Here is a 23,245-nt window from a genome sequence, read left to right as displayed (position 1 = left end):
GCAAGTGGGAAAAGCTGAATAAAGCTTTGAGGGAAACTGGTCCTCCAAGGCAAAAGCCACAGTTCAATTAGATCAGCCATTCCCGAACTGAACATAATAAACTCTTTCAGAGGAGATTCAGTCTGTACGATCAGTCTGTTCCTCTGACCATTTCTCTAAAGGCACTTACTGCGAACTGCTAAAAATCACTGAAGTTTACTATAAGTACCCACAGAAATGTTCATAGACCTGTACAGTGGTATAAATAACTAGTTATTTATGCAATTACTTCAAATAAGTAGCACATGATAAGCTTCCCTGTCAACAGAAAGGATATAAGAAAATACATGCAAGAAAAGCAAACAGATCCACTTGTAGCCCCCACCTCTAAATTTCCAGTCCCTTTTAATAAAGTGAAGTTTTAGCTATTAAAAATTGTGACCCTTGTAATGCTACAGAACACTGATACAAAATGTGAATAGTACAATATCCATTATATAATATATATATTTGTATTTTAATATATTACATTTATTTCTACATAAAGAGGCTATAAATACTGTATATGCCTTATATTCATGGTTCCCAGCATTTGACATTATAGTAAGTACAAACAAAAAAATAATAATTATAAAAATACAAAAAAGAACTCAGTAGAAATAGCTTTACATTTTCAAATCTTGTAGCCTGTGCTGTGTCTATCAATAGAGCTCTGGGACTACAAGGACACAGGTAAGAAGTTGTCCAACAACTAGGCACAATCTCACCACTCAGAGAAGATCAGAGCTGCCATGAAACCAGTCACGGATTCCCAAGAACACATCAACGGAGATCTCTGCCATTGCAAACAGACTTTGAGTTTGCAAAGTGAAAGAGTCAGACCTACATCTGAGGGAGGGGGATGAGATGAGAAGGTAGGGTGCCCTTAGGATGTCCCACCAGGACCACAGGGCTCCCCGTAGTCCTAAGGTAGATTACATTGCCTTTTCTACCTGTTGTAGAGGCTGCCCCAGTGGTGATTCAGAGCAGGGGTGTATTTTCTGCAGCCGTTTCAGGCTAGCTCAGAAGGAGGTAGGCACCTGGCATGGGTCGAGGGTGCTGGGGAGGACAGGGCCAGAGCCACCCTCAGAGGTGAGGCATGCCCCTGGCACCCATGTCCTGTCACTTGGCTTGGTGCTCTGCCTTCTTCCTACTAACCAGCCTCACCGCACAAGTCTTGCAAGCAAATGCAGCTCCTGAGGTCTGGTACAGCAGCTTCTCTTCTCTGCCAAGGACAGAGACCATCACTCCCACCTATATTTAGCCCAGCCTATATTTAGTCTCAGGCTGTTGGCAAGTGCCAGAGCCTTGAGCTGGAGGTTCCTTTTTTTGTTTGTAGAGGTGCAAGCAGGGGCTAACTCTGAGAAACAAGAAGCCAGTGCCGTGCTGTTTCCTTCCTGGAGTCCAGCCACAAGGGGAAAAACAATGAAAAAAGAGCAAGGCTGTGCCATTATTTCGTACAACTGGAAAGAGTTAAGTTGAACGTCGTGCTGCTGCCTGCATCAAGCAGATGCCTAGCATGTCACTGGGGTCCCAAAGGCCACCACACCGCCATCGGGTCGGCACAGACCACATGCTGCGGCCAGGGCTTTGCACCCTCAGCCGCCCAGTGTCTCTCGAGGAAGGCGCCCTGCAGCCTGGCACGGCATAGTTTTGCTACCAGACGCTTCTACATCCTCTTCAGGAAAAATAAACATCTTGTCTTAGTCTCACAGATGCCGTCTTTCTATACATCAAACCTGAATACCACCAGCCCAGGCAAGGAAGGCACAACCCGGGGGGACCCGGGGCCACTGGCTTTGCCCTAGAGCGGTGGGGAGGCAAGCGGCACAGCCCCGTCGTAGGCCAGCCCGTGTGCGCGGCAGAATGGGGGCGAAGCCTCCCGGGCGCACAAGAGTTCAGTCTCCTCGCTGGAGTAGACGGTGGTGTCCATATCGTCCGAATGGTACCCTGACTGATACCCGCTTGTCTGGTTGGAGGCTTCGGACATGACGGACTCGTTACTCTTGCTGGGCACCAGCGTGCTGTGAAAAAGAAGCAGAAACAGGACTGAGAGCTGTGGAGACAGACGGTCTTCTGGAGGGCAGGTGGGTGATTCCTGGTCGGCAGCTGCTTTCCATCACAGCAACAACCAAAGCAAAATGGTGCACTTAGCAAAACTGCCTTCAAGCCTTTTTAAACATGCATTTGATAGTAAGTAGAGACCTGTTCATATGCCCTAACTTTAGTAATGCATGAAAAGGATATTTAATCTTATGACAATACAAAGAGTTAAGACTGTGACCACAGATTAAATGGAAAGAAAAATTTGAGAGGCTTCACAGATTTCAGCTGTGGTGCAATTGTAACTGCAGTATACCTTTCTTTGCACTGGAGTTATCCTGGAAAAAATATATCCTGAGAAGCTCTCAGAGAGCATACGTGAGGTTTCAGCTCCACCAATGCCACTGTGCTTCCTGTGAACTGCACAATGAAACCCCTGTACAATGCTCTGAAAATACACCCAGGTACATCCTGAAGACTCAAGAGTCAGCTTAAGAAAAAGGAAAAAAAAGAGCTCTTTGTCATTGCAGACAGGCCTTCACAAATATGCTCAATTGTGTGCACCCGTTCAGCTCCTTCAAGGGGTGGTTGATGCTTTTGCAGCTGATAAATACAAGTCCCTCCTACAGTGCTGGCTGATGCTTCCAACAGCTGCATTACTTCTCCTCCCCTGGTACTAAATGACGATGACCAGGCATACAGTGCACAATTTTTCTTTGTGTTTTTAAAAACAGAGTAAGAAAAGATTTTTTTCTTCTAAAAACTTTTACAAACCAATCAATCTTTTGACATACTGCAAGCAAAAGGTCATATTCAATACACACAGCCTGAGCCTTACCTAAAAGGTATTTTCACTTGTTTATCGCTCTCTTCCAATGTCTTCAGCTCTTCAGATGCAAGAACCATCCCACTATCTGTCTGGTTTTCCTGCAAAGGTGTTAGAAATGCATTAAATGGCAAGGGATAAAAACAAAACCCAAGAAAGGAAGACATAAACAGAAGGAGAAGACATACAAACAACAAATTCACCTCCTGAACAACTTTTACTGTGGTTACCAAAGGGACATCTTCAAATGTTTTCACACTCACAGGGCGGCTTTTTCTTTTGCTACCTTGCCGGTACTGACTGAAAAGAAAAGAAAACAAAAAAAGGTTTGTGTCCACTATCCACAGCTTGGCTGCAAACAGTGCAATGATATCAGAATCCTTTTATCTCTCTGCAGAGAAGTTAATCCCTTTGTCAAAACATATTATGCAAACCTCAGAATATCTATTTATTGAAAAGGACAAACAGCCTAGAAAGTGACATGTTTCTGACCTTCTGCTCCTGACAACCGTGATCTCTGAGCAAATCCTAAGAAATGGCTTTGAGAAAACAGTTCCTTTCCTCAGTTACACTGGAGGGCTTCACTTCCTGCAAGCTTTGCTTAGAAGTATAATACACAGAGAATTCTGGAGCACAGACATGTGTCTCTTCCTTTGGACTGTACTTCTGAGACCCCTGGTTGGACTTAAGACAACAACAGCAGACTCAGCAGCCTGCTGCCCTTAAACCATGGGGATCAGGACAGGGAGTGCTACATCTCTGTTGAAGGCTCTTCTCCAAAGGAAGCCGCCTGGTCAGGATGACATCCATAAAAAAAATTGGACAAAGAAATAAAATTGACTTTCATGGAGGTACCAATACAGTAAACAAAACAGCTACCCTCAGCTTTCTGTCTAAGTGGATACAGAATGAAAAGGATGTTGCCCCAGTTAAACAGGACAAATTTCTGTTCCTAACAGCTATTGAAGAAAAAGCCATGGAGTTAGAAGAGAAACCTGCATCCACTTGAAGCTCAAAGCTGGAGGCAATTAAGAACATTATTCATCCCATTTCGCATTTGAGTCTAGCTATGTTGAGTCCTGCCTGTCTCCAATCCACATTTACTTAAACTGGCGGGAATTTTACAATTTCCCTGTGTATCCTGCTCAGGTGATCAACCACACTTTAGAATGGTTTTCAAATATTAAACCCAAGTATTTTCTGCAAATAAAATTTCTTCTGTTGCTGGGGACACAGAATATTTAATTATCGCGCTCTTTCGAGCAACTTTGCTTATACCAAAAACTGCTGCTATGTTCCCTCTCAATTTTCTCTTCCTAGACTTAACAAAACCAGTTCTTTCAAGATCTCTGTCTGCACTGACCATGTCTTCTGCTCCTGTTACTCTGCGAGTATTCACTTCCCCCCGCAACCCTTCCAGGGCCAAAAACATCTAATGGAAAATCTAGCCCACTTACCCGCCTGGACAACCTGACCTTGAACAATGAGCAGTTCATTCCACAACTTGCCTTCTTAGTCTGAAAGCTCCCCATGTGCTTGCATGTAATTGCCCACACAGGCACAGAACTGCATGGCCAGGACTACAGTTACCAGGGTGGTGTGGATCTGAACGACCTCCTGGGTATGGGAGTCCTGCCTTCGCTCAGCCCAGATAAGAGTCAGCCTACATAGGCTACAATGAATTAGATCCTCCCGGTTAAGCCAAGCTACTTGCAAACACGACCAGAAAGAGTGTGCAGGCAGAGAGAGGCCACACGTGGAGCCCACGTCCTGCCTGGTGGTGGTGAGGGCTCAGCTGATGCCACCCTGACAGTATTTCCTGACACGCATTCACATTTTCTAACAGACTGTCCCATTAAAAAAGGCCCCAAAATACCCCCCAGAAGATCAAAATCCACCTTCCCTGCTATCCATCAGACCAATTATCCTCCCTAAAAATGAAACTTAGGTTGGTGTGACTTGATTTGCTCTTGACAAATCCATGCCAGACGTTTTTAGTTACTTCATTTTCCTGCAGGCATTTACCATTATTTATCTGATTGTTTATTCTGGGACCATTCCTAGGATTCAAGTTAACCTGATTTAAGGGTTAGTTCTTTCTGAAAAAGGCATTATCGTCACACCTCCTTAAATCTTCTTTACCTCACCTGACTGTTCTTAATGACAACCTTTATAGGTTCAGAAACTGTCTGTCTGTTTCCTAAGTCAAATATGGCAGATATTAGGAGGTTCTGCTGATTTTAATTTACTTCATAATCTAAATACTCTTTAATATTCTCTGCGATTTCCCTGGGCTTGCTTTTCCTCCTCCAGTTTTGATTTAGAGATTGTATTTAGTACTTTTATGAAGACTGAAAAAGACATTACTGAACAGATCAATCAATCTTTACTACATGTATAGCAAGATCCATGCCTACAAAATAATTTTCAGCTACCAGGACGGAAGAACAAAGCCCCTAAGTATGCCGTAAGCTCCCCACTTTGCCTCTCCTAGCATGGTTTCCCCAAGTGCTTTCACAACCCTGTCACACTGTAAGACAGAAGAGGTTCAAAGTCTCTTTAAAAGGCTGACAGATTTTACTTTTGTTCATAACAGGAATGGGGTCCAAGAAAGCCAAATAGGAAGTATTAGAAGTGGAAAATAACTGTGATGTTTTCAGTGTTACGTCATGCTTTTTTGTCTTCTAAATATTCATATTTTGGACTGCCCCGCTACTAAAACATGGGGTTGAGAGTTCAGCTCTAGGACCATAGTTCAACTGAAGTGTGAAATGCACTGTGCCTACCTAGCCTTTGCCAGGACCACATAAAAATGTCATGCTCCAGTACCCAAAATCATTGGGAACTTTCTTTGTGTTTGGTGGATATAATGCAAGCAGCGAGGGAGAGAGCTCCACTTTGTGGAAACCACATGAAACCTGCCAGCAGAGTCCATCTCTGCACTGATGGCTGGATCCATCTCTTTCTATCCTACTCCTTCTTCCACAATTGCAACAAGCAACACAGGGCTCCCAGCATCTAAGTGGCTGAATTTGATCTTGGGCAGCACTGGGTGAGAAAATACTTCTTTTTCATGTTGCTTGAGGTCCTCACAAGGTCCAACATAAGCACTACTTAAAAAAAAAAATTCCTTCCTCATCAGGGAAGTCACTTCTGCCATGACACCCAGCAGCATCTACCACTATTGGTCCATTGTGGATGCACCAGCAGCCCACCAGAAGCAAGCAGTGGACAAAAACCAGTGACAACACTATTTAGATTGCATTCCCCTTGGCTATCAATTCATGACCTATTTACCAACATTTCACTTCAGGAGGGGAAATGCCAGATCTAATCGATCCAATGACAGATCTATCTCCATTAATATTTTAGGGAGCTGCAATACAAGAGTGTGAACACAACTGAACTGGATCAGTTAAACTTTTTATTCATTCTGGTTCTTGAGAACTAAATAACAAACTTGTGGGGTTTTTTTGAGTGAGAGTACCAAATCTTGAAAGGGTAGCAAAAAAAAAGACCCAAAAAACCCACTAGTGTTTGGGGAGGTAAGAAACTATTTTTTTCCTATAAAAACTACAGATTCCTTCTTATCCCTATGGAGAAATTTAAATATGGACCAGGCAGCTGAAGTCTCTTCCTTTCATTTTCCCTGCCCCCAGCATGAACAAAACCTGCCCAGAGGCCCCAGTAGGATGTCCACCATATAAAATACCTAATTCCTGCTGTGTTGTCATAATGGAATTTAGGATCACAGACTTCCTCTTCCTCCCTACAGGAAGCAGGTGAAGTTGGGAGAGAGAGACCCGAATCCTCTTCCATATTCAGTGATACTGACAAAGGAAGGACAACGTAGTCTTTACCATCCTGTAAATGCAGTGAAAAAATACAAAAATTATTTAGGCTGCTGAGATAAATAAACAGCTACACATACATATGTGGAGAATGCATCAGTCTCACAGTGCTACCTTGAGTTATAGTTTCATTAAACTATAAAACCTTATACCACCTTTGCAGGAGCAGCTACGCCAAAAGAAGGAAACTTAAGAAGAACCACTGCCAAGTAGTTTTAGATAAAAAAAATGAGATTTTTTTTTATATGACATATTGTAGCATAACGTATAAATGGAACTTTTTATTGATGTCTTTGAAATAAAAAATGTAGGTTTTAGTAATGTTTAAAACCCAATGAAACAAAGAATATGAACCTGAGGAAAAAAAATAAACTGAAACTTTAAACTGAAAGTTTTAACTTAAACTGAAACTGAGACTGAATTAGACTACAGTGTATGAGTAAGAAAGGCTAAATTAAGTATAAGAAGTAAATGAAAAAAAATGAAATTAAGATAGCAGAAAAGGAAAATTTCTATTGTACTTTGGCATCTAATTTGATGTGAATAACAAGGACACCATTTTTAGAAATTTCTTCTACTTGTTTGCTTTTTGCTCTAAGGTATAAAGAGAAAAAATGGATTACGCATCCTTAGGTACTGCATATGTATTTACAGTCCCAAAGGAAAATCTTTAGTAGATTCCACCTCTTATTTAATTTTTTTCATCTACCCCTTTCAGATTACAATATGACACATGCATAATTAGCTATTAGTTATCAGACAGCAAATCATGTTTTGTCTTTTATAGTCACAGTACACTACCATTCATGACAAGAGGGTCTAAAAATCCAACCGTACTAGATTATGAGCAAATATAAACAAAGTATGTTCTGAACATACACGGAAACACTTTTTTGCTGTGATGGTGATCAAGTGCTGGCACGGGTTGCCCAGAGAGGTTGTGGAGTCTCCATACTTGGAGATACTCAAAAGCCGCATGGGCATGGTAGTGGGCAACCAGCTCTAGGTGGCCCTTCTTGAGCAGTGAGGTTGGACCAGATGACTTCCAGAGGTCACTTCCAAACTCAGCCAGACTGTGATTCTGTGACACATAAGATTCAAGCTGCTCTTTAGGAAAGTGAAGAAACGCTATCCTTTCTGAGTTTCCTTATGTACACATAGTTTGGAAGGGCAGGTAATTCCCATCATTACCAAATAGCTCAGAAAGGGACAACTCGTTTAATAGGAGAGCACATGGCCAAATCCAGCCTCCTTCCCCCAGTGTGCTCACATCTATTGCCCTGGCCTTGGCCACCTCCATGCTACATGAAGAGGGAGCCACAAGATGGAGAACCTGGGGGGGAGGCCCATGTACCCCACCTGCATGCAGTGGGCTCTCTTACTATAGTGCTTGCACACAACACAAATCTTATACTTCTCTGCATGGAGCTGCTGACAGGCAGCGAACTGCCTTTATCCTCATTTTCCAGAAGTCATTAAAGGCATTGCAACCCACGTCCTCACATATGTTAAGGTATCTGTCTTTGGCACAGTAAGATCAACAGGAGCTACCTGCCAAATGCCTCTGCAGTATGCAGAGAAATCATCAGCACCGCAGGGAACTGAGCCTGTGCCAACAACTCCCCAGCAAGACAGCTAAGTAAGCTCATCAGTGGTGTCAGGGGAAGCCCTTGCTGGCAGGGCAAAGTGGCTTTTTTTTTTTACAACAGACCTCTGCATTCTTCTGCCCACCAAGTCATCCTTCTCTGCAAGTTGCCCCGACTGCCAGTCAGTAACGGGAGTGGTGTCAGAAGCCCAGGCTCCTCACAGCTCCAGCAGGCAGTACCTGACTACAAGACTTTGTGGTGGCTGGCGAAACAGGAGGGTTTCAGCAGAGAATACATCTCATGTACCTGACGGACATTGGCTTGCAGTAAATTCCCCAGGTGCTCCACCAGCTCTGAAAAAGTTGGTCTCTGCTTAGGATCTCCATGCCAGCAATCCAGCATTGTTTGGTACCTAGGAAGGACAAACCCCAGTAAAATACCAGCAAGGTGCGAGCAGGTGCTTGCTCCAGCATCCGCTATTATTGTGGGGTAAATGAGTGCAGCTGGAAGAACAATTTCTCACATTTCTGGTGTTGTATAGTCTGGTGCTCTCATTCTTGTTCCTTCTTTCAGTCTTCTGCAAAATTCCTCATCAATTTTCACACCAGGGTACGGCGACGCGCCTAAAATGACAGCAACAGCAACTGTAATGCATTAGACTCTTGAATTCTGGGATTGGTTTTCAAACAAATAATTCGCTATGGCCTGAGTTAATAAGGTAATTTAGTACATTTGGATGTGCAAACAATTTATATTTATGATGGAAACAGCAACTGATTGAGTAAATGAGGCACATCATCACATACTGAAATTGTATGAAGAAGCGTTTCAAGTCCATGTTCGTACATTTGCATTTTTAAGGAAATTTATTTTATTTTGATAGAGAAAATAAACAGGAAATTTTCAAGAAGTGAAAAAAAGATATGCTAGAGGATCCAAGAACACTGTGACTGTTTTCTTCAGACTTTGTTGTTTAAAATTTAAGATGGCTTGGTAGAATTATGGTGACTCACCTAATGAAAATATTTCCCATAGCAGAACTCCAAAGGACCATACGTCACTCTGAATAGTATATACTCTATCAAAAATGGTTTCTGGTGCCATCCATTTCAGGGGTAGTCTGGCCTGAAAGCATTTCCATAAACAAAAAGGTATCATAGTTTAGCAAAACACTGAGTTTCCACAAAGTGATTTAAGGTGAAAAAACAAACAAACAAAAACGTGTCATGACTTCATCTTAATTCTCTCTCAAATAGAGAATCTGAAACTTACATCTCCTTTTCTGACATAATCTGGGTCTTTGTAGATGTCTCGAGCCAAGCCAAAATCACAGATTTTGACCACGTTATTGTCTGACAAGAGGATATTACGAGCAGCCAGGTCCCTGTGGATGCACTGCAAAGAGAAGTAAACAACTTCATATGCCGCCTGTCGTCACAGCTCTGTCCACAGGGCTGATCTCTTTCACATATGTGCTCTCCTACGCCCAAAGGCCAGATAATTCTTAAAACCTTTTAAGAAAAAGGAACCTCAGCATCAACAGTTACTGATTTTAAGTGCTTTTTTGATGGTCACAACTGATTTGGCTCAGGGAGACTTGCGTTCCCAAGTCTAAACATACATCTGTTTATCCACTGTGCAGAGAGGGCCTTTGAAGTTAGCTAATTAATTATCCTAAGAAGCTGACACAAAACAAGTTCAGATCTGATTACCTTTAGATTTACTTAGCTTCATTCAAATCTGTGTACTCCACTCTCTGAAAAACATACCATGCTAAAATGCTGATTTGATCCAACACAAACTAATCTTGACTACAGACAGAAAAGTTCATGCCTTTACCTATTCACAACAACAGTTTAGCCAAAACCCAAAGACTCAAAACTCAAGTAAAAAGCCAGGCTCTGAAACTGGCTGAAGATTTGCTTCTAGTACGGACTGGAAGTGCAGAACCTGGGAAGACATATTTATACATACACACACCAACCAGGATGTATGAAATGCAGACAAATGCATGTTTTTAGAAAAGACTCTGGAATCTGCTCTTGAACACCTCGCCTGCACTCTAGAGCACAGTTGTATTCCTCGCTTCTATTTCCTTTTCCCATTTCTAAGTACTTTTTGTTTCTCTACAACTGCAACCTATTCCTCGCTCTTGCTGGAATTTACATCCTTTGAAAAATGTGCTATACATATTTAGGATCAAACTGCAGAAAAGCACTCCTCGAAGGCCAAGTTCAGGTGAGCTGCTATTGACTGCCAGAGTGTCCTTGGCAAGGGACTCTCCAAGGAGTCATCCATGAAGTTTCACAGGTGAACACTGCATCTCCTTACACTGCCCTTCCAATTCCACTGCACAAGACATAGGCACCCTCCTCAGAGTAAACTTCTTTACTCTCGTTTAGCTCTGCTTTCTAGGGATTTGTCCTTAATTCCTTTAATCATCTTTGTAAGTCAGCTCCTCTCCTCCAACTACTTACTCATTCTTCTATGAACCAGGGTGACCCACAAACGCTATACAGATCACCAACATTTGTGTCAATAAGTGCATGGACTGTTTCACTCTACAGTATTAATGATTTGTTATGTCTTAGGGCAAAAAGAAAGTGTTGCAGATGGCTGCTAGTCCAGAGATGAACATGCTGTTTCCTTCTATAGACCTACAGCACTATTTCCTACAGTCAAATAAATAACATGCCACTCTTCCAGAGAAGTTCCTTACTTTGCGTGAAGCCAAAAACTCCATCCCCCTCGCCACCTGGAAACTATAACAGATGAGGTCCTCCATGGTCAAAGGGTTCTTGCAAAGGTCTTCAGAACCAGCTGAAAAAAATCAGATGATGGTCAAACATGCCCTTTGAAACTGATTTCACCCATAAGTGCTTCTTAGGTAGAAGTCCATCTTGATTTTATGCTACATTGAACTGGAGGAGCAAACTGAGTCCCTTTTTGGCTGTATAATTATCACTAACAACCCATTTTACACCAAATCAGCCCTGTGCAAAATAAACTTCAAGATGATGGGTTATACCTCAGGCCTCATTGCTTATTTCCAGAGTTCTCACCAGTGGAAAGATTTGAAAAACAGTCACGAAAGAAAAACAACCAAACCTCAGCTCACAAGTTCCTAGGCCAGGAAAGGCTTGCTGTGGTTTCAGCAGATGAATTTGGAAACCAATGAGAGTGAGGCCCCACCTAGTCCTTGTTGGGGAAGAATATGTCATGGGGAGAAAGACTTGAATTTGGCAAAAAGCCCTGCTAATTTAGGGTAGAAGAAGCCTTCCCTCATCCTCTAGTGACCTGGAGGAATAATGTACTCAAGTATCCAACAAAGATACCTAGGCATTTAGTTCCTGCCGAAATAAACAACTCAATGACTTTGCTTAGCTCTTGATTTTCAGAAGAAATCTACTGCAAGCTACAACACTGGTGGCTAAAACCCTCATCTCAAGACCTGCTTTAGGTCTACATACTTATTACGTCATGCCAGCTCAGAAGGTCAGTGTTTACACTAGAGAGGTCTGAAAAGGACCAAAATGGTGTGGAAATGCATAAAGTGCATGCCTGACATTACCTATTAGGAGCGCATTGAAACCGCATCATCCTCCCTGCTAACATACTGATGTTTTTCTTTGCATTAAATGATTTTTAGTAGAAGTCAAGGTACAGACGACTAAGCTACAGCCTCCCTCCTGACCTGTCTGATCCCACTGCTTGATGAAATTAGTGGTCTCTGAAACACGTTGGCAGCACTGAGCACTTTGTGCTACCTCTGCCAAAGGAGAACACAGCAAATGCATCTGTGAAACTACTGCAGATGGTGTGTATATCCAAGAGAGGCTTTGGGTAATTCAGGTTTCCTGTTCCTGACACACCACCTGTACAGAGGGAAGGTAGATAAACCTCTCTGCTAATAAGCAGTGAAGCAGATGGGGTTTCATGATATTTAACTTCTGCATAAACACTGAGGAAATACAGGTAGCACCCTGGCGCATCCCTCTCTGCACTGCCTTTGGAGTTTGTGCTCTTCGATTTTCCCTGAAGACACTGGGACATTTAAACAGAGGGATCTCCAAAAGGCGGTGCACTAGAAATACCACCTTTTCAGATAGGACATTACCTGGGACTCAGCTGAGTGTTTAGGGATGTGAACTACATAACCATAGCTTAGGAACTTTGGTTATCTAGGAAACACCCTGCACAAGCTTTGAGGGAGCTTTGGCAATCACACAGTCCCCAATGTCCCTCATCAGCTGCCACTGCCACCAATGACAGCTGTTCTAATACCAAGAAAAGACATATCCTACCATCCTCCTCTTCCACGTCACTCAAGGAGCGCTCCTCCACAAAGCCAGAGCTTGCTGAGCTCTGGCTGCTTGTGATGCTGTCCAACCGTCGCTTCAAGTCTGCGGAGACATCTCCGACGTAGTTCTCCTTCCCCTGCCGACACCTGGCACTTTTAGTCTAGGAATGTGAGGGGAGGGTGGGAGAAATCAGAAGCAGAAAGCATGCCAGGAGCTTCCCTGGGAGAGGCAATGGCGCTCCGCATGGTCTGTGCCATGGGCCCCTCTGAAGGCAGGGAGGGCAGCCCAGTACTGGCATGATCGGCCACTCTGCTCCAGGCCAGCTCTGGCTGGGGCACCAGGCTGGCATGGTGACAGCACTGGCAAACCCCAACCCATGGCCACATGTGCTCACCAGCTCCAGTACCCGTTGCCACTCCACAGCACAGCTTTAGCCTAGTCCAGCATCCTCCCAGCCACCCCCCAGCAACATCTCCACATGCTGGGGAATAAATGCACACTGAGAAGCTGGCCTTCTCAGCCCCCTGGTACCCACCCACTCATGAAGCACACGTGGATGCTGCTGAGCCCCCTCTCATACACTCAAGCCCCTCTGTACTACTATGGCTTTCCATCTTGCTGCTGCAAAGGCCCTTCTGCTAAACCTCTAGCTTGGCTAAAACACTAGCAGCCCTCAAAATCTGATTTATTTCCTTCTTCCTCTATGCCACCGAATGCCTCTAGGGAGGATGCCAGCCCCACAAGCTTCCTCCACTGTGTTTCCATTTTCTCCTGCTTCAGTTTGGTGACTTTTCTCCCCCGGCAGGGCTGGTTTTTTCTGTCACTGATTCTCATCCTCACTGCTTGTATAAGCAAGGGTCAGCACCCTCATGAAACCCTGCCTCTTCCTTCAAGGCCTCTCAAATATTTGTTCATCCTTTGTACCTCACAAGAAGATGCAGCAAGTTGTCTTTGCCAATATAAAATAGTAAACAATGACTCCAAGAATAAGGAAAAATAACCCCCTGGAGAACTGACAAGCAGTTGGAAGGAGCTCTGATCTAAACAAAGCAGCTGCGGGAAGACTCAGGTCTACCAGCATGGTGGAGCATAGCCCAGGGGCCTCCCTCTTGGCTGTGGGTGAAAACAGGTAGGGTCCTGAGCATGATGCTCAGCACTGGGTACACACAGCCATGATCCTCATTCAGCAATCCAATCCTTGGAGGGGATGGATCCTCACAACCCCCTCCAGAAAACAGGCCCCCTCTCAAAGGTGTCCAGAAATGAATTTGAAAATGCCGGCCTCCATCCTCCCCCTCCTTTCAAACCTGGGTGCAGAAAGGGGGTGCTGTGATGGAGCTCCTCCTTGCAGAAGTTTGGGAGGTGAAAAGCTGAACTTAAACTCATGAGATACACCAATTATACAAAATGACTAACAGCAAATAAAATGTATAGCCTGGTTCAGCAATGAGCCAAGGGGACAGTGGGAAGGATAATCACACGATAGAAGATGCTTATGGATATCTGATAGATGTATACACTAAACAGGGAGCGCAGTTATTTAAGGTGGTCTGGAGCTTAACTAAGAAAGGAAAAAATTCAGGCTGATAATCAGAAAAAACTTCCTGACAGATACAGCCAAGTATAGAATAACCTGCCAAGGGAAATAGTGGAAGCCCAGTTCCTTTGCACATTTTAAGCTAACAATAACAAAATAGCTACATTGCAGGGGCCAGGGGAAAGACTAGATGACCTCTGATGTCTTTGCCATCTCTTATTCCCGTGAGAAGTACTAGCTATTCCACGTCCCCAAGGATTGACACTTCAGTCTGCACTAGAAACAGAAACATCGTGTACAGAAAAACCCCACCGAATCAAACGTTACACTGTCAGCCTCAGCCTTGACTCCTTACCTTGTACGGGACAAATTCACTCCTCTTGCTCCGTAGGTAAGCTGACAGATTTCCGAACTTGCAATATTCCACAATCACCATGAGTGGGCCTGCACAACACATAAAGCAATTCTTTAGAAAGACCATTTATATCCCGCCTTATCTCACAGCATAATTTTTGGCTAGAAATACATACGTTTCAAAAAGCATTCTACTATCCAAGGGTTTTTTTAAATACTGGTAATAAAAAAATACCTAATCAAACCAGGGAAATAATTCCTTTTCTGCTGTATAAGCAAGGAAAAGAAAGCACATTTGAAAATCACAGGCCTAATTTCATATGTGAAAATGTATACTGGTATGCTTATATTTAAAGTGCTAATAACTGCCCACACTAATTGACATTGTAAGGATGTGACATACATATCTGAATGAACTTCAGTGCAATTAACCCCTCATCTGCAATGAAGTACACACAAGATTATCAATGCACTTTAAGTCCTAAAATGCAGCTTAAGTCCTAAAAATTTGAAACAAGAATCTTGGTTTCAGACACAGATTCCTTGACGTACAGTCCAAATGTGGGATTTCATGCTCAGGTTGCTTCATATAGGCATACGCTACAATGATACACTTCCATCCTAGCTTCCAGATACTGGCCATCCCTATCTTATTGTGGAATAAACAAAGAAAGAAATATTTTATGGATTATGTTTCCCTCAACTACTGCACTTCTGTTAAGGAACTTGACAAATTAAATTCTGATCCCAGAACAAGCCAACAAGTCAGCTTCCCTGAAAAATCATTACTGAACTACTTTACATTGAATTTCTTCCAAATTAATGTGCAGTGCTGGATTTGTTAAACAAAACATCTGTCCCTGATTATAAAGTAAAATAGGTTCATCCACCTAGAGCTGGACTCCAAAGTGCAGTCTTCCCTCCTACACACACACACAGAGGCACCCCCAGCCCATCCAAAGAGAGTGAGGGAAGTCACAACTTGCAGTTGCAATGTAGCCATTTGTTAGACAAGAATAAGGCCAGTTTGTTAAATCTGGTGCTAGACTCAGACCCAAAGTCTGTCACATGCGGGGTGTCCACTATAAAAGTGGATCTGAGGTACAGAAAAGCAAAGTGATAGAACAACTAAGGGATGGAGCTGGATGTAGAACTCAGGGCTTCTGAGCCCTTATTCAACCTCTGGACCTGCTCACACTTACCAGAAATTTATTTTTTTTAAAGTAAGAATTTCTTCCAACATTTGATTTTGAAACTCCATTTTCTATGCAGCAGAAAAGGCAGAAATAGGGTTTTCATTAGCGGCTTCCCACCTGCTGAGAAGTTACTCACCTCCCGGCTTTGTGCAGGCTCCAAGTAAATTGACAACATTGAGATGATGGCCAATATGAATGAGGATCTTCAGCTCTGACATAAGTGCTCTGTGCTCACTATGAGTTGCACCTTCTGCAGAGGTAAAACAACACAGATCAGGAGCATCACAGACAGAGGGGTTTTCCCCTCTGCATTCCCTTCTGTTAATTTTCCAGACCATCTAGTGAGAAATCTTGCTCCTTGGTAGCCTGGGTCAGGTGTACTGCAGGACATTGATGAAAGCTAGGCACATGCATGACAGGATTGGGTTTGCTCTGCTTTTAAACATTTTCCAAAGTTTGGCAAGGGCAGTACATCAGAACAGGGACACAAACAAATTAGCAAACATCTTTTTTCCTACACACTTTTTGAGCAGTTTGTGCTCTGCCATTTGATCCTCCTAACCAAGAATAGCCCACAGTCACTGTTGCTGGAGTTCATGCTAAGGGTCCAATGAGTCCACGGACTGTGGGAGATAAGACCAGAGCCAAACTGCACCAAAAACCTGGAGATGTGGCTGGTGTCCTCATCCCATAGGTGTAGAAGGGGAGGAGGAAAGGGCTGAAGCAGTGGGAAGAGACTGGCAGCAGAAGCAGCTCTCTGCAGGCTGCCTGAGCACTAGGAAGCTGGAGGGACTGGGCTTTCCAGTTTTTATTGTCATTCCTGCATGCTCATCCCATTGCAATGAGTTTGCAACAGGTCTTGCCTGCGCTTGCAATTGCTCACAGCGTACTGTCAGAAATCCCCCAGCTTTCCCACCCTTCCTCCAGTACAGCACAGGGTAGGATACAGCCCCCAGCTGCTGGTAATCCCATTTTGCTGCCCCAGCTACATTCACTTCAGAAACAATGTGTCTGTGAACCTCAGTTTTTACTTCTGTGGTGAATGTGAGGCACTGTAATATGATTTAAAGTGAGAAGGAAGTTTTACAAAACTACTCCCATTGGAGCATGCCTAAGCTGTTGTCTGACGCTTGCAGAAAGCTCCCTACCAGGCTGCATAAGACAGAAATGGACACATGCAAACTGCTTGCAGGAGCAAGTTTATATTCTGAACCTGCATAGATCTACAAGCAATGGCTGAGAAACCACAACTGCACTGCTCCAGTTATCCATGAGGGAAAGGCATGTACTTTCCCTAATCATTGCTTCATGACACCAACTGTTTAGCTAAACTTGTATACACCATTGGTACAAACATTTTGATTTTTTCCTATCTAATGGCTATGGTACTGGTAATTATCCCTATATTGTGTATTCAAGGTGAAGTTCTAGTCATCGTTTTTACCTTTAAGCATTTTGACTGCCACTGTTTTGCAGGTAGCAGTTTTGTCAATCCCAAACGCATCTGCTTCTATGACCTGGCCAAAAGCTCCACGCCCAAGAGGTTTACCTTGAAGTGAGAAGATGAACATATTCCAATTTATTTGCCTGGCACAGTGGGCAAAAGATACAGAATAAACAGCAGCTCTAAACTGAGTTTATGTATCAGAAATTAACAGAGGGCTGATAACAGGGAGAGGTTGTGTTATATCCTACAGGACCACAGAGCCCACCCGGAGGTCCTGCATCAGGGCAGCCTCACGGCAAGCCAGGACCTGAAACACCCCCCAGCACAGAGCTGGCTGCAGTATCACTAAACAGCTCATGCAGTGAAGACACACCTAGCTTTAGCCGGTCTCTGGGAAACTCCCACTTGCTGGCATCATATGGGAGCCGTTCGCAGTGCTCGTCTATAGGGACTTCATCAGGATCCATGATGATTGACAAGTAGCCAGTCTTCATGTCCCCTCCATTGGCCTGGAAAATGGTATTAGTTGTAGTTGCATGGATTTTTCACTGGTGATGTGCAGGCGAAGTGCCACTTTTTCACTCTGTAGTGTTTCACTAGTTCCCAGAAATGCCAGGCTACCATTTCCCTACACCATGTCATTGTGAGTATGATCATCGTTAATTACTTGCACTTTTTTTTCTTCTTTTTTTTAATAAACAAAACCAGCTGAAACACTTTTTCTCTTGCAAGGGCCTGTTCAATTAAAAACAAATTTCTGTGCCCCTGGTTCCAGGCAAGAATGTTATGGCATGGAGAGAAAAAATGTGTCTGTTGATTTAAGAACAATGGAAAGAAGCAACACAAAAGTCCTCAAGCCAACTCTCATTTGTCATGCTAGACCAGTGCTGATAGGGCAGTAAGAGAATTTTGTCATTACCCGCTTAACGGTTCGGAGGATGATTACAAGAAGCAACCAGAAGAACATGGCAATCACTGCAGTGCCAACGAGGATAATGAGCTCCAGATTTGTTTTCTCTTCAGCGCCTGGGAAGAAATAAATGAATATATGAGTGATAGTTGGAAGCGTATTTGTTTTGTTCATTCATTAAAGTAGAGAATGGAGGTCCTTGTTCTGAAGGTTCGTTTTAAAAGTGTAACATGGAGCAAGGAAATGAAAGCAAAACAAAACAAAAAGCTTGGGGCTTTATGTTGGAATATTGCACTTAGTTTCGTGCTGTTTTACACACCACACAATTTCTTAGCATCAGCTTTGTTCCAAGGACAATGTCTGGACCTTTGGGAAATATAAAAAAGTAAAATCTCACATTTGAAAAACAAATCACTGTTTTGGAATATCCAAAATGAATGACTCTTTCTCCAGAAACCAAAAAAATTCCATCATATAGTAAATAAAGTGCTATGAGAACAACGCAGAGAACAATCTCTGTCTTGTCTCTTTACACGCTTCAGCTGGGGCACGAAAAAACATGGTTCTACAAGAACATGTGAAAATAAGGTCTTATTTACAACATCTCTTTTCCAGTAAAATCGCCTCCAGCAGATATAGCCAATACATCTATTAATGTCCAGGAGCAGCTCTCTTCTTCAGCTCCTGTTGGCCAGATCATGCTCCTATATTTCATCCTCTGCACCATACAGATTTTCCTACACAGTAACACACTCCATTACATGACCCCAAAGAGCTGCACTATGAATTTCTTGGAGTGAAATAATATGTCCTACACAGATGTCCAACTTTAGAGACATGCCCCAACCACATTTACCACATCAGCTGAAATCTACACTGATGTCAGCTGCAGATAATTTCCACCCCATGTAAAAATACTGCTCAACCTCTTCATATCCTAATGGGACCTGTAAGAATAACAGGATACTGCTTTAATTACCTTAACGGAACAGATCAGACCATCACCCTGACTTGTGAGACGGAGGTTCCTGAAGGAGTCAGTGACTAAATTTTGCAAATGTACTAATATCAAGGGCAGGGAGCTTTTAGTTTGAGGCTTCTCATTGAAATTCTTGGTGGAAAGTCCATCATGGTTCCAGCTACTCAGACTTCAGACTAATTCTTGCTAGAATTTATTGTTCATCACTGCAAACTGAATTATTGTGTGCCACAATAGGACTTGAACAAGTGAGAGATGGGTCTCACAAATGATACTTCCAGAGCTTGGTGAACCAGAGTCCCCTAACCCAAAACTACTACCTGTTCCTATCACTGAAATGGGACGGCAATCATAACAGACTGCACAAAGTCTTCACTCTGCTTTTCTTAGATGCTGTGACAGCAATGACATAGTTTCAAAAGTTACAACCGTTAATAAACATAGTAGAGATGTCCCAGGATATCTGCAGGTTTAGACAGGCTCTGTTTATTTGTAACTACAAATAAGGTAGATTCAGCTTTCGTTGAAAAGCACTAAACAGCATTGTGGAGAAGAGTGTCAGCCTCAACAGCTGGGATTATGATGGCTATCACAGCACACAATTTGAGCTTGATAGGAATGGTCAGGACTTTTCACAAATCTTATGGTGTATTTTCAGATCTCTGATCACCATAGTCAGTAGATTTTCCTTTTAGTGATTATAAAGATTTCAGGCACAATCTGGAAAGAAGCTGACACTAACCTTCTACTGAAAAAAAAGCCACTGCTTTTCTGCATCCAATGACATTGCAGGCAAGGCAGGTGTATAGCCCTCCATCCTCTTTCCTCACTCGACGTATGGTTAGTGTTTTGTTTCCATCTTTCAAAACAATACCTGGAAAAATCATGATTCTTAGTTCCACTATTTTTATGCCACTATGTGTTAAAAATTAAACCTTTCATGGTGAAAATCAGCAGTGAGTCCCATGAAAGAAAGCCCTTAAGTGACAGAAAATTCATGGCAAAGTAGCAGTCCTCACCTGAATCTTCAACGAGGGTTTCGTTATTTTTGAACCACATGATGTTTGGGGGAGGAATGCCATTCGCTGTGCATGACACTTCTATGGTTTCACCAATGTTTGTTGTTTGATTTTCCAGATTTCCTACAAGTGTGGGTGCCATGGGCTCTGGTGGTTTGAAAATATAGCAAAATTACTGACCGTTAAAGAAAACATGCATTTTTGCAGTAATAGCAGCTGATGGCCCAGTAGCGAAGTCTCAAATCCTTTTACAACACCAACAGCCACAGCATTCATGCTAAGATCATAGTTAAACTCCCACGACGTGAAAAAATTATAATAGCCAAGAAAATGTTAACAGTATTGATGTAACCTGTTTTAGATGGTTCATTTTGTAACTGCTTAGGCTGCTGGGGGAAGAGGGAATAGAGGAGAAATTGCTTCCCTCACATTTCTATTTCCAGGGTTATTACGAGAAGTCTGATATGGCTGGTCCATCAAACATCCATTCAGGACAGGGTAGATATTTTCCTGAATCTGCCTATCAGTCTAGACATCTAAGTCTCAAAGCAGTCATCATTATTTGTGTGAAAAGCTGACTGATTATCAGCTTGCATTGCTTGCACCTGAATACCAGCACCACTTGATGACTTTTAAATTACAGACACTACTTCAAACTCTAGAGTCAGTGACACAAGGCAGTAACATTAATGCTATGAGTACACACATGCATATACAGCTACAAGGAAAAATATGTTTTGAAAAGTAAAATTGAGAAGTTATTGTGCTAAACATGCCATTATTTGTGCAAAAGCCAAACTCATCTCCTTGCATAGCACAGTGGCTTGGTCAATGTTTCCTCACTGTTACTGATGAAATGGTAAGTCCTTGCTACCAGGACAAGCCCCAGACCTGCATGTTACAACAAATGGTCTAAATCTATTTAACGAACTGACTGCACCATTAACCCAACACATGCAAGGCCTGAAGATACCAAAACCTGACACTACTGCAGTTACTGTCATAAGCAACCACCCATTTTGGATCACAGTAAGAGATCTGTACCTTGAACAGTGAGATGCTTCACCAGGCAGTGCTGTGTTTTAGCCTTCTTGTCCTGGGCAATGCAAACATAGTCCCCTCCATCCTGGAGGGAGATGTTACGGAGGATGAGCTCTAAGGTGATATTTTCACCATTGATATTTGAAACTGTCGCATTCAGCTTCTGGAGAGCATTGAGGTTCTTGCAAACAGGCATGGGCAGCCCTCCAAAGGGAGTCTGTGAAGCATGAGTGCTGAGTTTGTACCATGATAGCTTCTCAAAGGTGAATTTGTCTGCTGTGCACTGCAAGGACATGTTATCCTTCTCTGTGAGTTGATTCCGAGGCTGGAGATTAATTTCAAGACCCCCTGTGATTTAAAAAAATAATAAAAAAAATCCTATTAGGTTGCATATTTTATTGCCAACATTAACTTGAAAAAGCCATTTTACAAATATAGCCTTATCCTCATCCAGCTGCAAATAAGGAAACAAAACACTGAAAAAAAATCAATCAATCAATCTAAAAAGTACAATCTCATTAAAAGCAATACATTTAAAATGGACCAAAGGAATGCCTACGTGGACACAGGTCCTCTTCCTGTAGAAACTTACAGCAACCTAAGATGATTCTTAGCATTATCTTATAGTTAGTTCATTTTTAGATTTCAGTTAAAATAGTATTTCAGCATGTGAATATGGGGACTGATTTTTAAGAAGACAGAAGTTCTTTCCCACTAGTTTCCCAGCTTCTATGGTACATCTTTACTCATTTTGTGACACCACCATAATCTTTCTGTAGCTCTTTCAAATCACTGTGAAAGCCCAACAGTAATCACTCTCAGGGACAACAGTGCCCATTCTGCATCACTTTCTTGGGACCACCACTGCACCGAGCCAGCAGAACTAATCACTTGGCTGAAGTTAGGTGGTGTCTTTAGAGGCTGACTTCCAAAAAGCTTAGGTAAACTTAAAATTCTAAAGGATTAAAGGATTTTATAAAGGACAGCAATTAGACAGTGGCATTGGTGTGCCTATCATTAGTGAAACAGATGAAATAACATTAATTTAACATGGCTGCCCTCAGCAGGGTGTACTTACTGGTCACATGAAAGGAGATAACTCTCTCGCTTGACCCAGCTCTGTTCATAGCCATACATCTATACAAAGCAGATACATTCGCTGCTTGAATCACAAGGGTGCTCACAGTCTGCAAAAGAACAATCAAGCAATTTCATACCACGTCAAGTGCTGAAGTATGTATGTGAGCCTAACCATAGGCTCTGCAGGTATCTGCACAACCAAAACTCCCTCCAAAGCACAAATCCATGGCACCGCAGGGGCACAGTCCCCTCCTGACATTCACATTTTTGTCCTTAACTCTAACAATCAGGCAAAAGAAAACAAGAGAAAGGAGCCTGCCAGAAGGCAGACTTTGATATATGTGTTAATAAATACAGCACCCACAACTTCTTCTGCTCTTTGGTCTCTCCAGCTTCTTCCTATTACAGTTAATCAGCAAGATTAACTCACCTAAATTCAGACCACTGAAGTCTAAGTTATGCTGCTCAACAGAGATTTACTTTGGGTCAGTGTCTTGAAAGTGTGTACCACTGCCTATTGGCTTCAGTAGGAGCACAACTAGATGAGCGTATATCACCAAGTTTAATGATAGGTGAAAGGAGTCTCATCTCTATTGATAAATTTCCAGATACGTGGACTGCTGAACAGGGCTAATCAACCCCAACCAACAGAAAAGAAAACCTGCTCACCTTTGTTTTCCCAGCAATGGTAACAACTCGGTGCTTAATTTCAACCTGATTCCCACCCTTTCTCTCCGAGATGGCTTTCCATTTCCTGCATGCATACGGATTGGCTCCTGAGCGAACTTTCCTGAGATATATGTAAAGACACATGCATTAGATAAGATGAATATTCGTCCTTCAATACAGTGGGGTTTTTTGTTCTCTTTATAATATGAAGATATTTGTCTATAAATCAGATGCAACACCAGCTACAGCCTGTATCTGGGAGGGAAGAGTTTCTGCAAATATTTCTATTAGATTGCACTCTATACCCTTCTGAGACCTTTGTGCACTGTAAAATAAGAAACCCCAGGCCTAAAGGTGAATTTCCTAATTAATCTGCCTGTGTCAGCTC

At 42.7% G+C, this 23,245-nt stretch overlaps 1 protein-coding gene across 2 annotated transcripts in view; it reads right to left on the bottom strand.

The window, feature by feature from the left end:
* Positions 1-468: 468 nt before the first annotated feature.
* KDR (kinase insert domain receptor) overlaps positions 469-23,245 on the bottom strand; it is a 32,055-nt gene continuing 9,278 nt past the window's right edge. Inside the window, exons 11-30 of one of the 2 annotated variants that reach the window (XM_037382942.1) lie at positions 22,858-22,978; positions 22,187-22,295; positions 21,112-21,456; positions 20,068-20,214; positions 19,791-19,922; positions 18,079-18,185; positions 17,533-17,668; positions 17,157-17,261; positions 15,849-15,962; positions 14,518-14,606; positions 12,629-12,785; positions 11,044-11,144; positions 9,597-9,719; positions 9,338-9,449; positions 8,848-8,947; positions 8,631-8,736; positions 6,600-6,751; positions 3,076-3,187; positions 2,900-2,988; positions 469-2,042 (exon numbers count right to left, since the gene is read on the bottom strand). In XM_037382942.1, coding sequence (XP_037238839.1) covers positions 1,823-2,042; positions 2,900-2,988; positions 3,076-3,187; positions 6,600-6,751; positions 8,631-8,736; positions 8,848-8,947; positions 9,338-9,449; positions 9,597-9,719; positions 11,044-11,144; positions 12,629-12,785; positions 14,518-14,606; positions 15,849-15,962; positions 17,157-17,261; positions 17,533-17,668; positions 18,079-18,185; positions 19,791-19,922; positions 20,068-20,214; positions 21,112-21,456; positions 22,187-22,295; positions 22,858-22,978 — 2,677 coding nt within the window. In that variant the 3' untranslated portion in view covers positions 469-1,822. The remainder of the gene's footprint in view (positions 2,043-2,899; positions 2,989-3,075; positions 3,188-6,599; positions 6,752-8,630; positions 8,737-8,847; positions 8,948-9,337; positions 9,450-9,596; positions 9,720-11,043; positions 11,145-12,628; positions 12,786-14,517; positions 14,607-15,848; positions 15,963-17,156; positions 17,262-17,532; positions 17,669-18,078; positions 18,186-19,790; positions 19,923-20,067; positions 20,215-21,111; positions 21,457-22,186; positions 22,296-22,857; positions 22,979-23,245) is intronic. The other variant, XM_037382952.1, reaches the window with a different exon arrangement.

Source organism: Falco rusticolus, chromosome 1 (assembly GCF_015220075.1).
Source record: "Falco rusticolus isolate bFalRus1 chromosome 1, bFalRus1.pri, whole genome shotgun sequence".
NCBI classification, from domain to species: Eukaryota; Metazoa; Chordata; class Aves; order Falconiformes; family Falconidae; genus Falco; species Falco rusticolus.
Note: the sequence above shows the minus strand (reverse complement) of the source record. Positions and strands in the feature narration are given on the sequence as shown.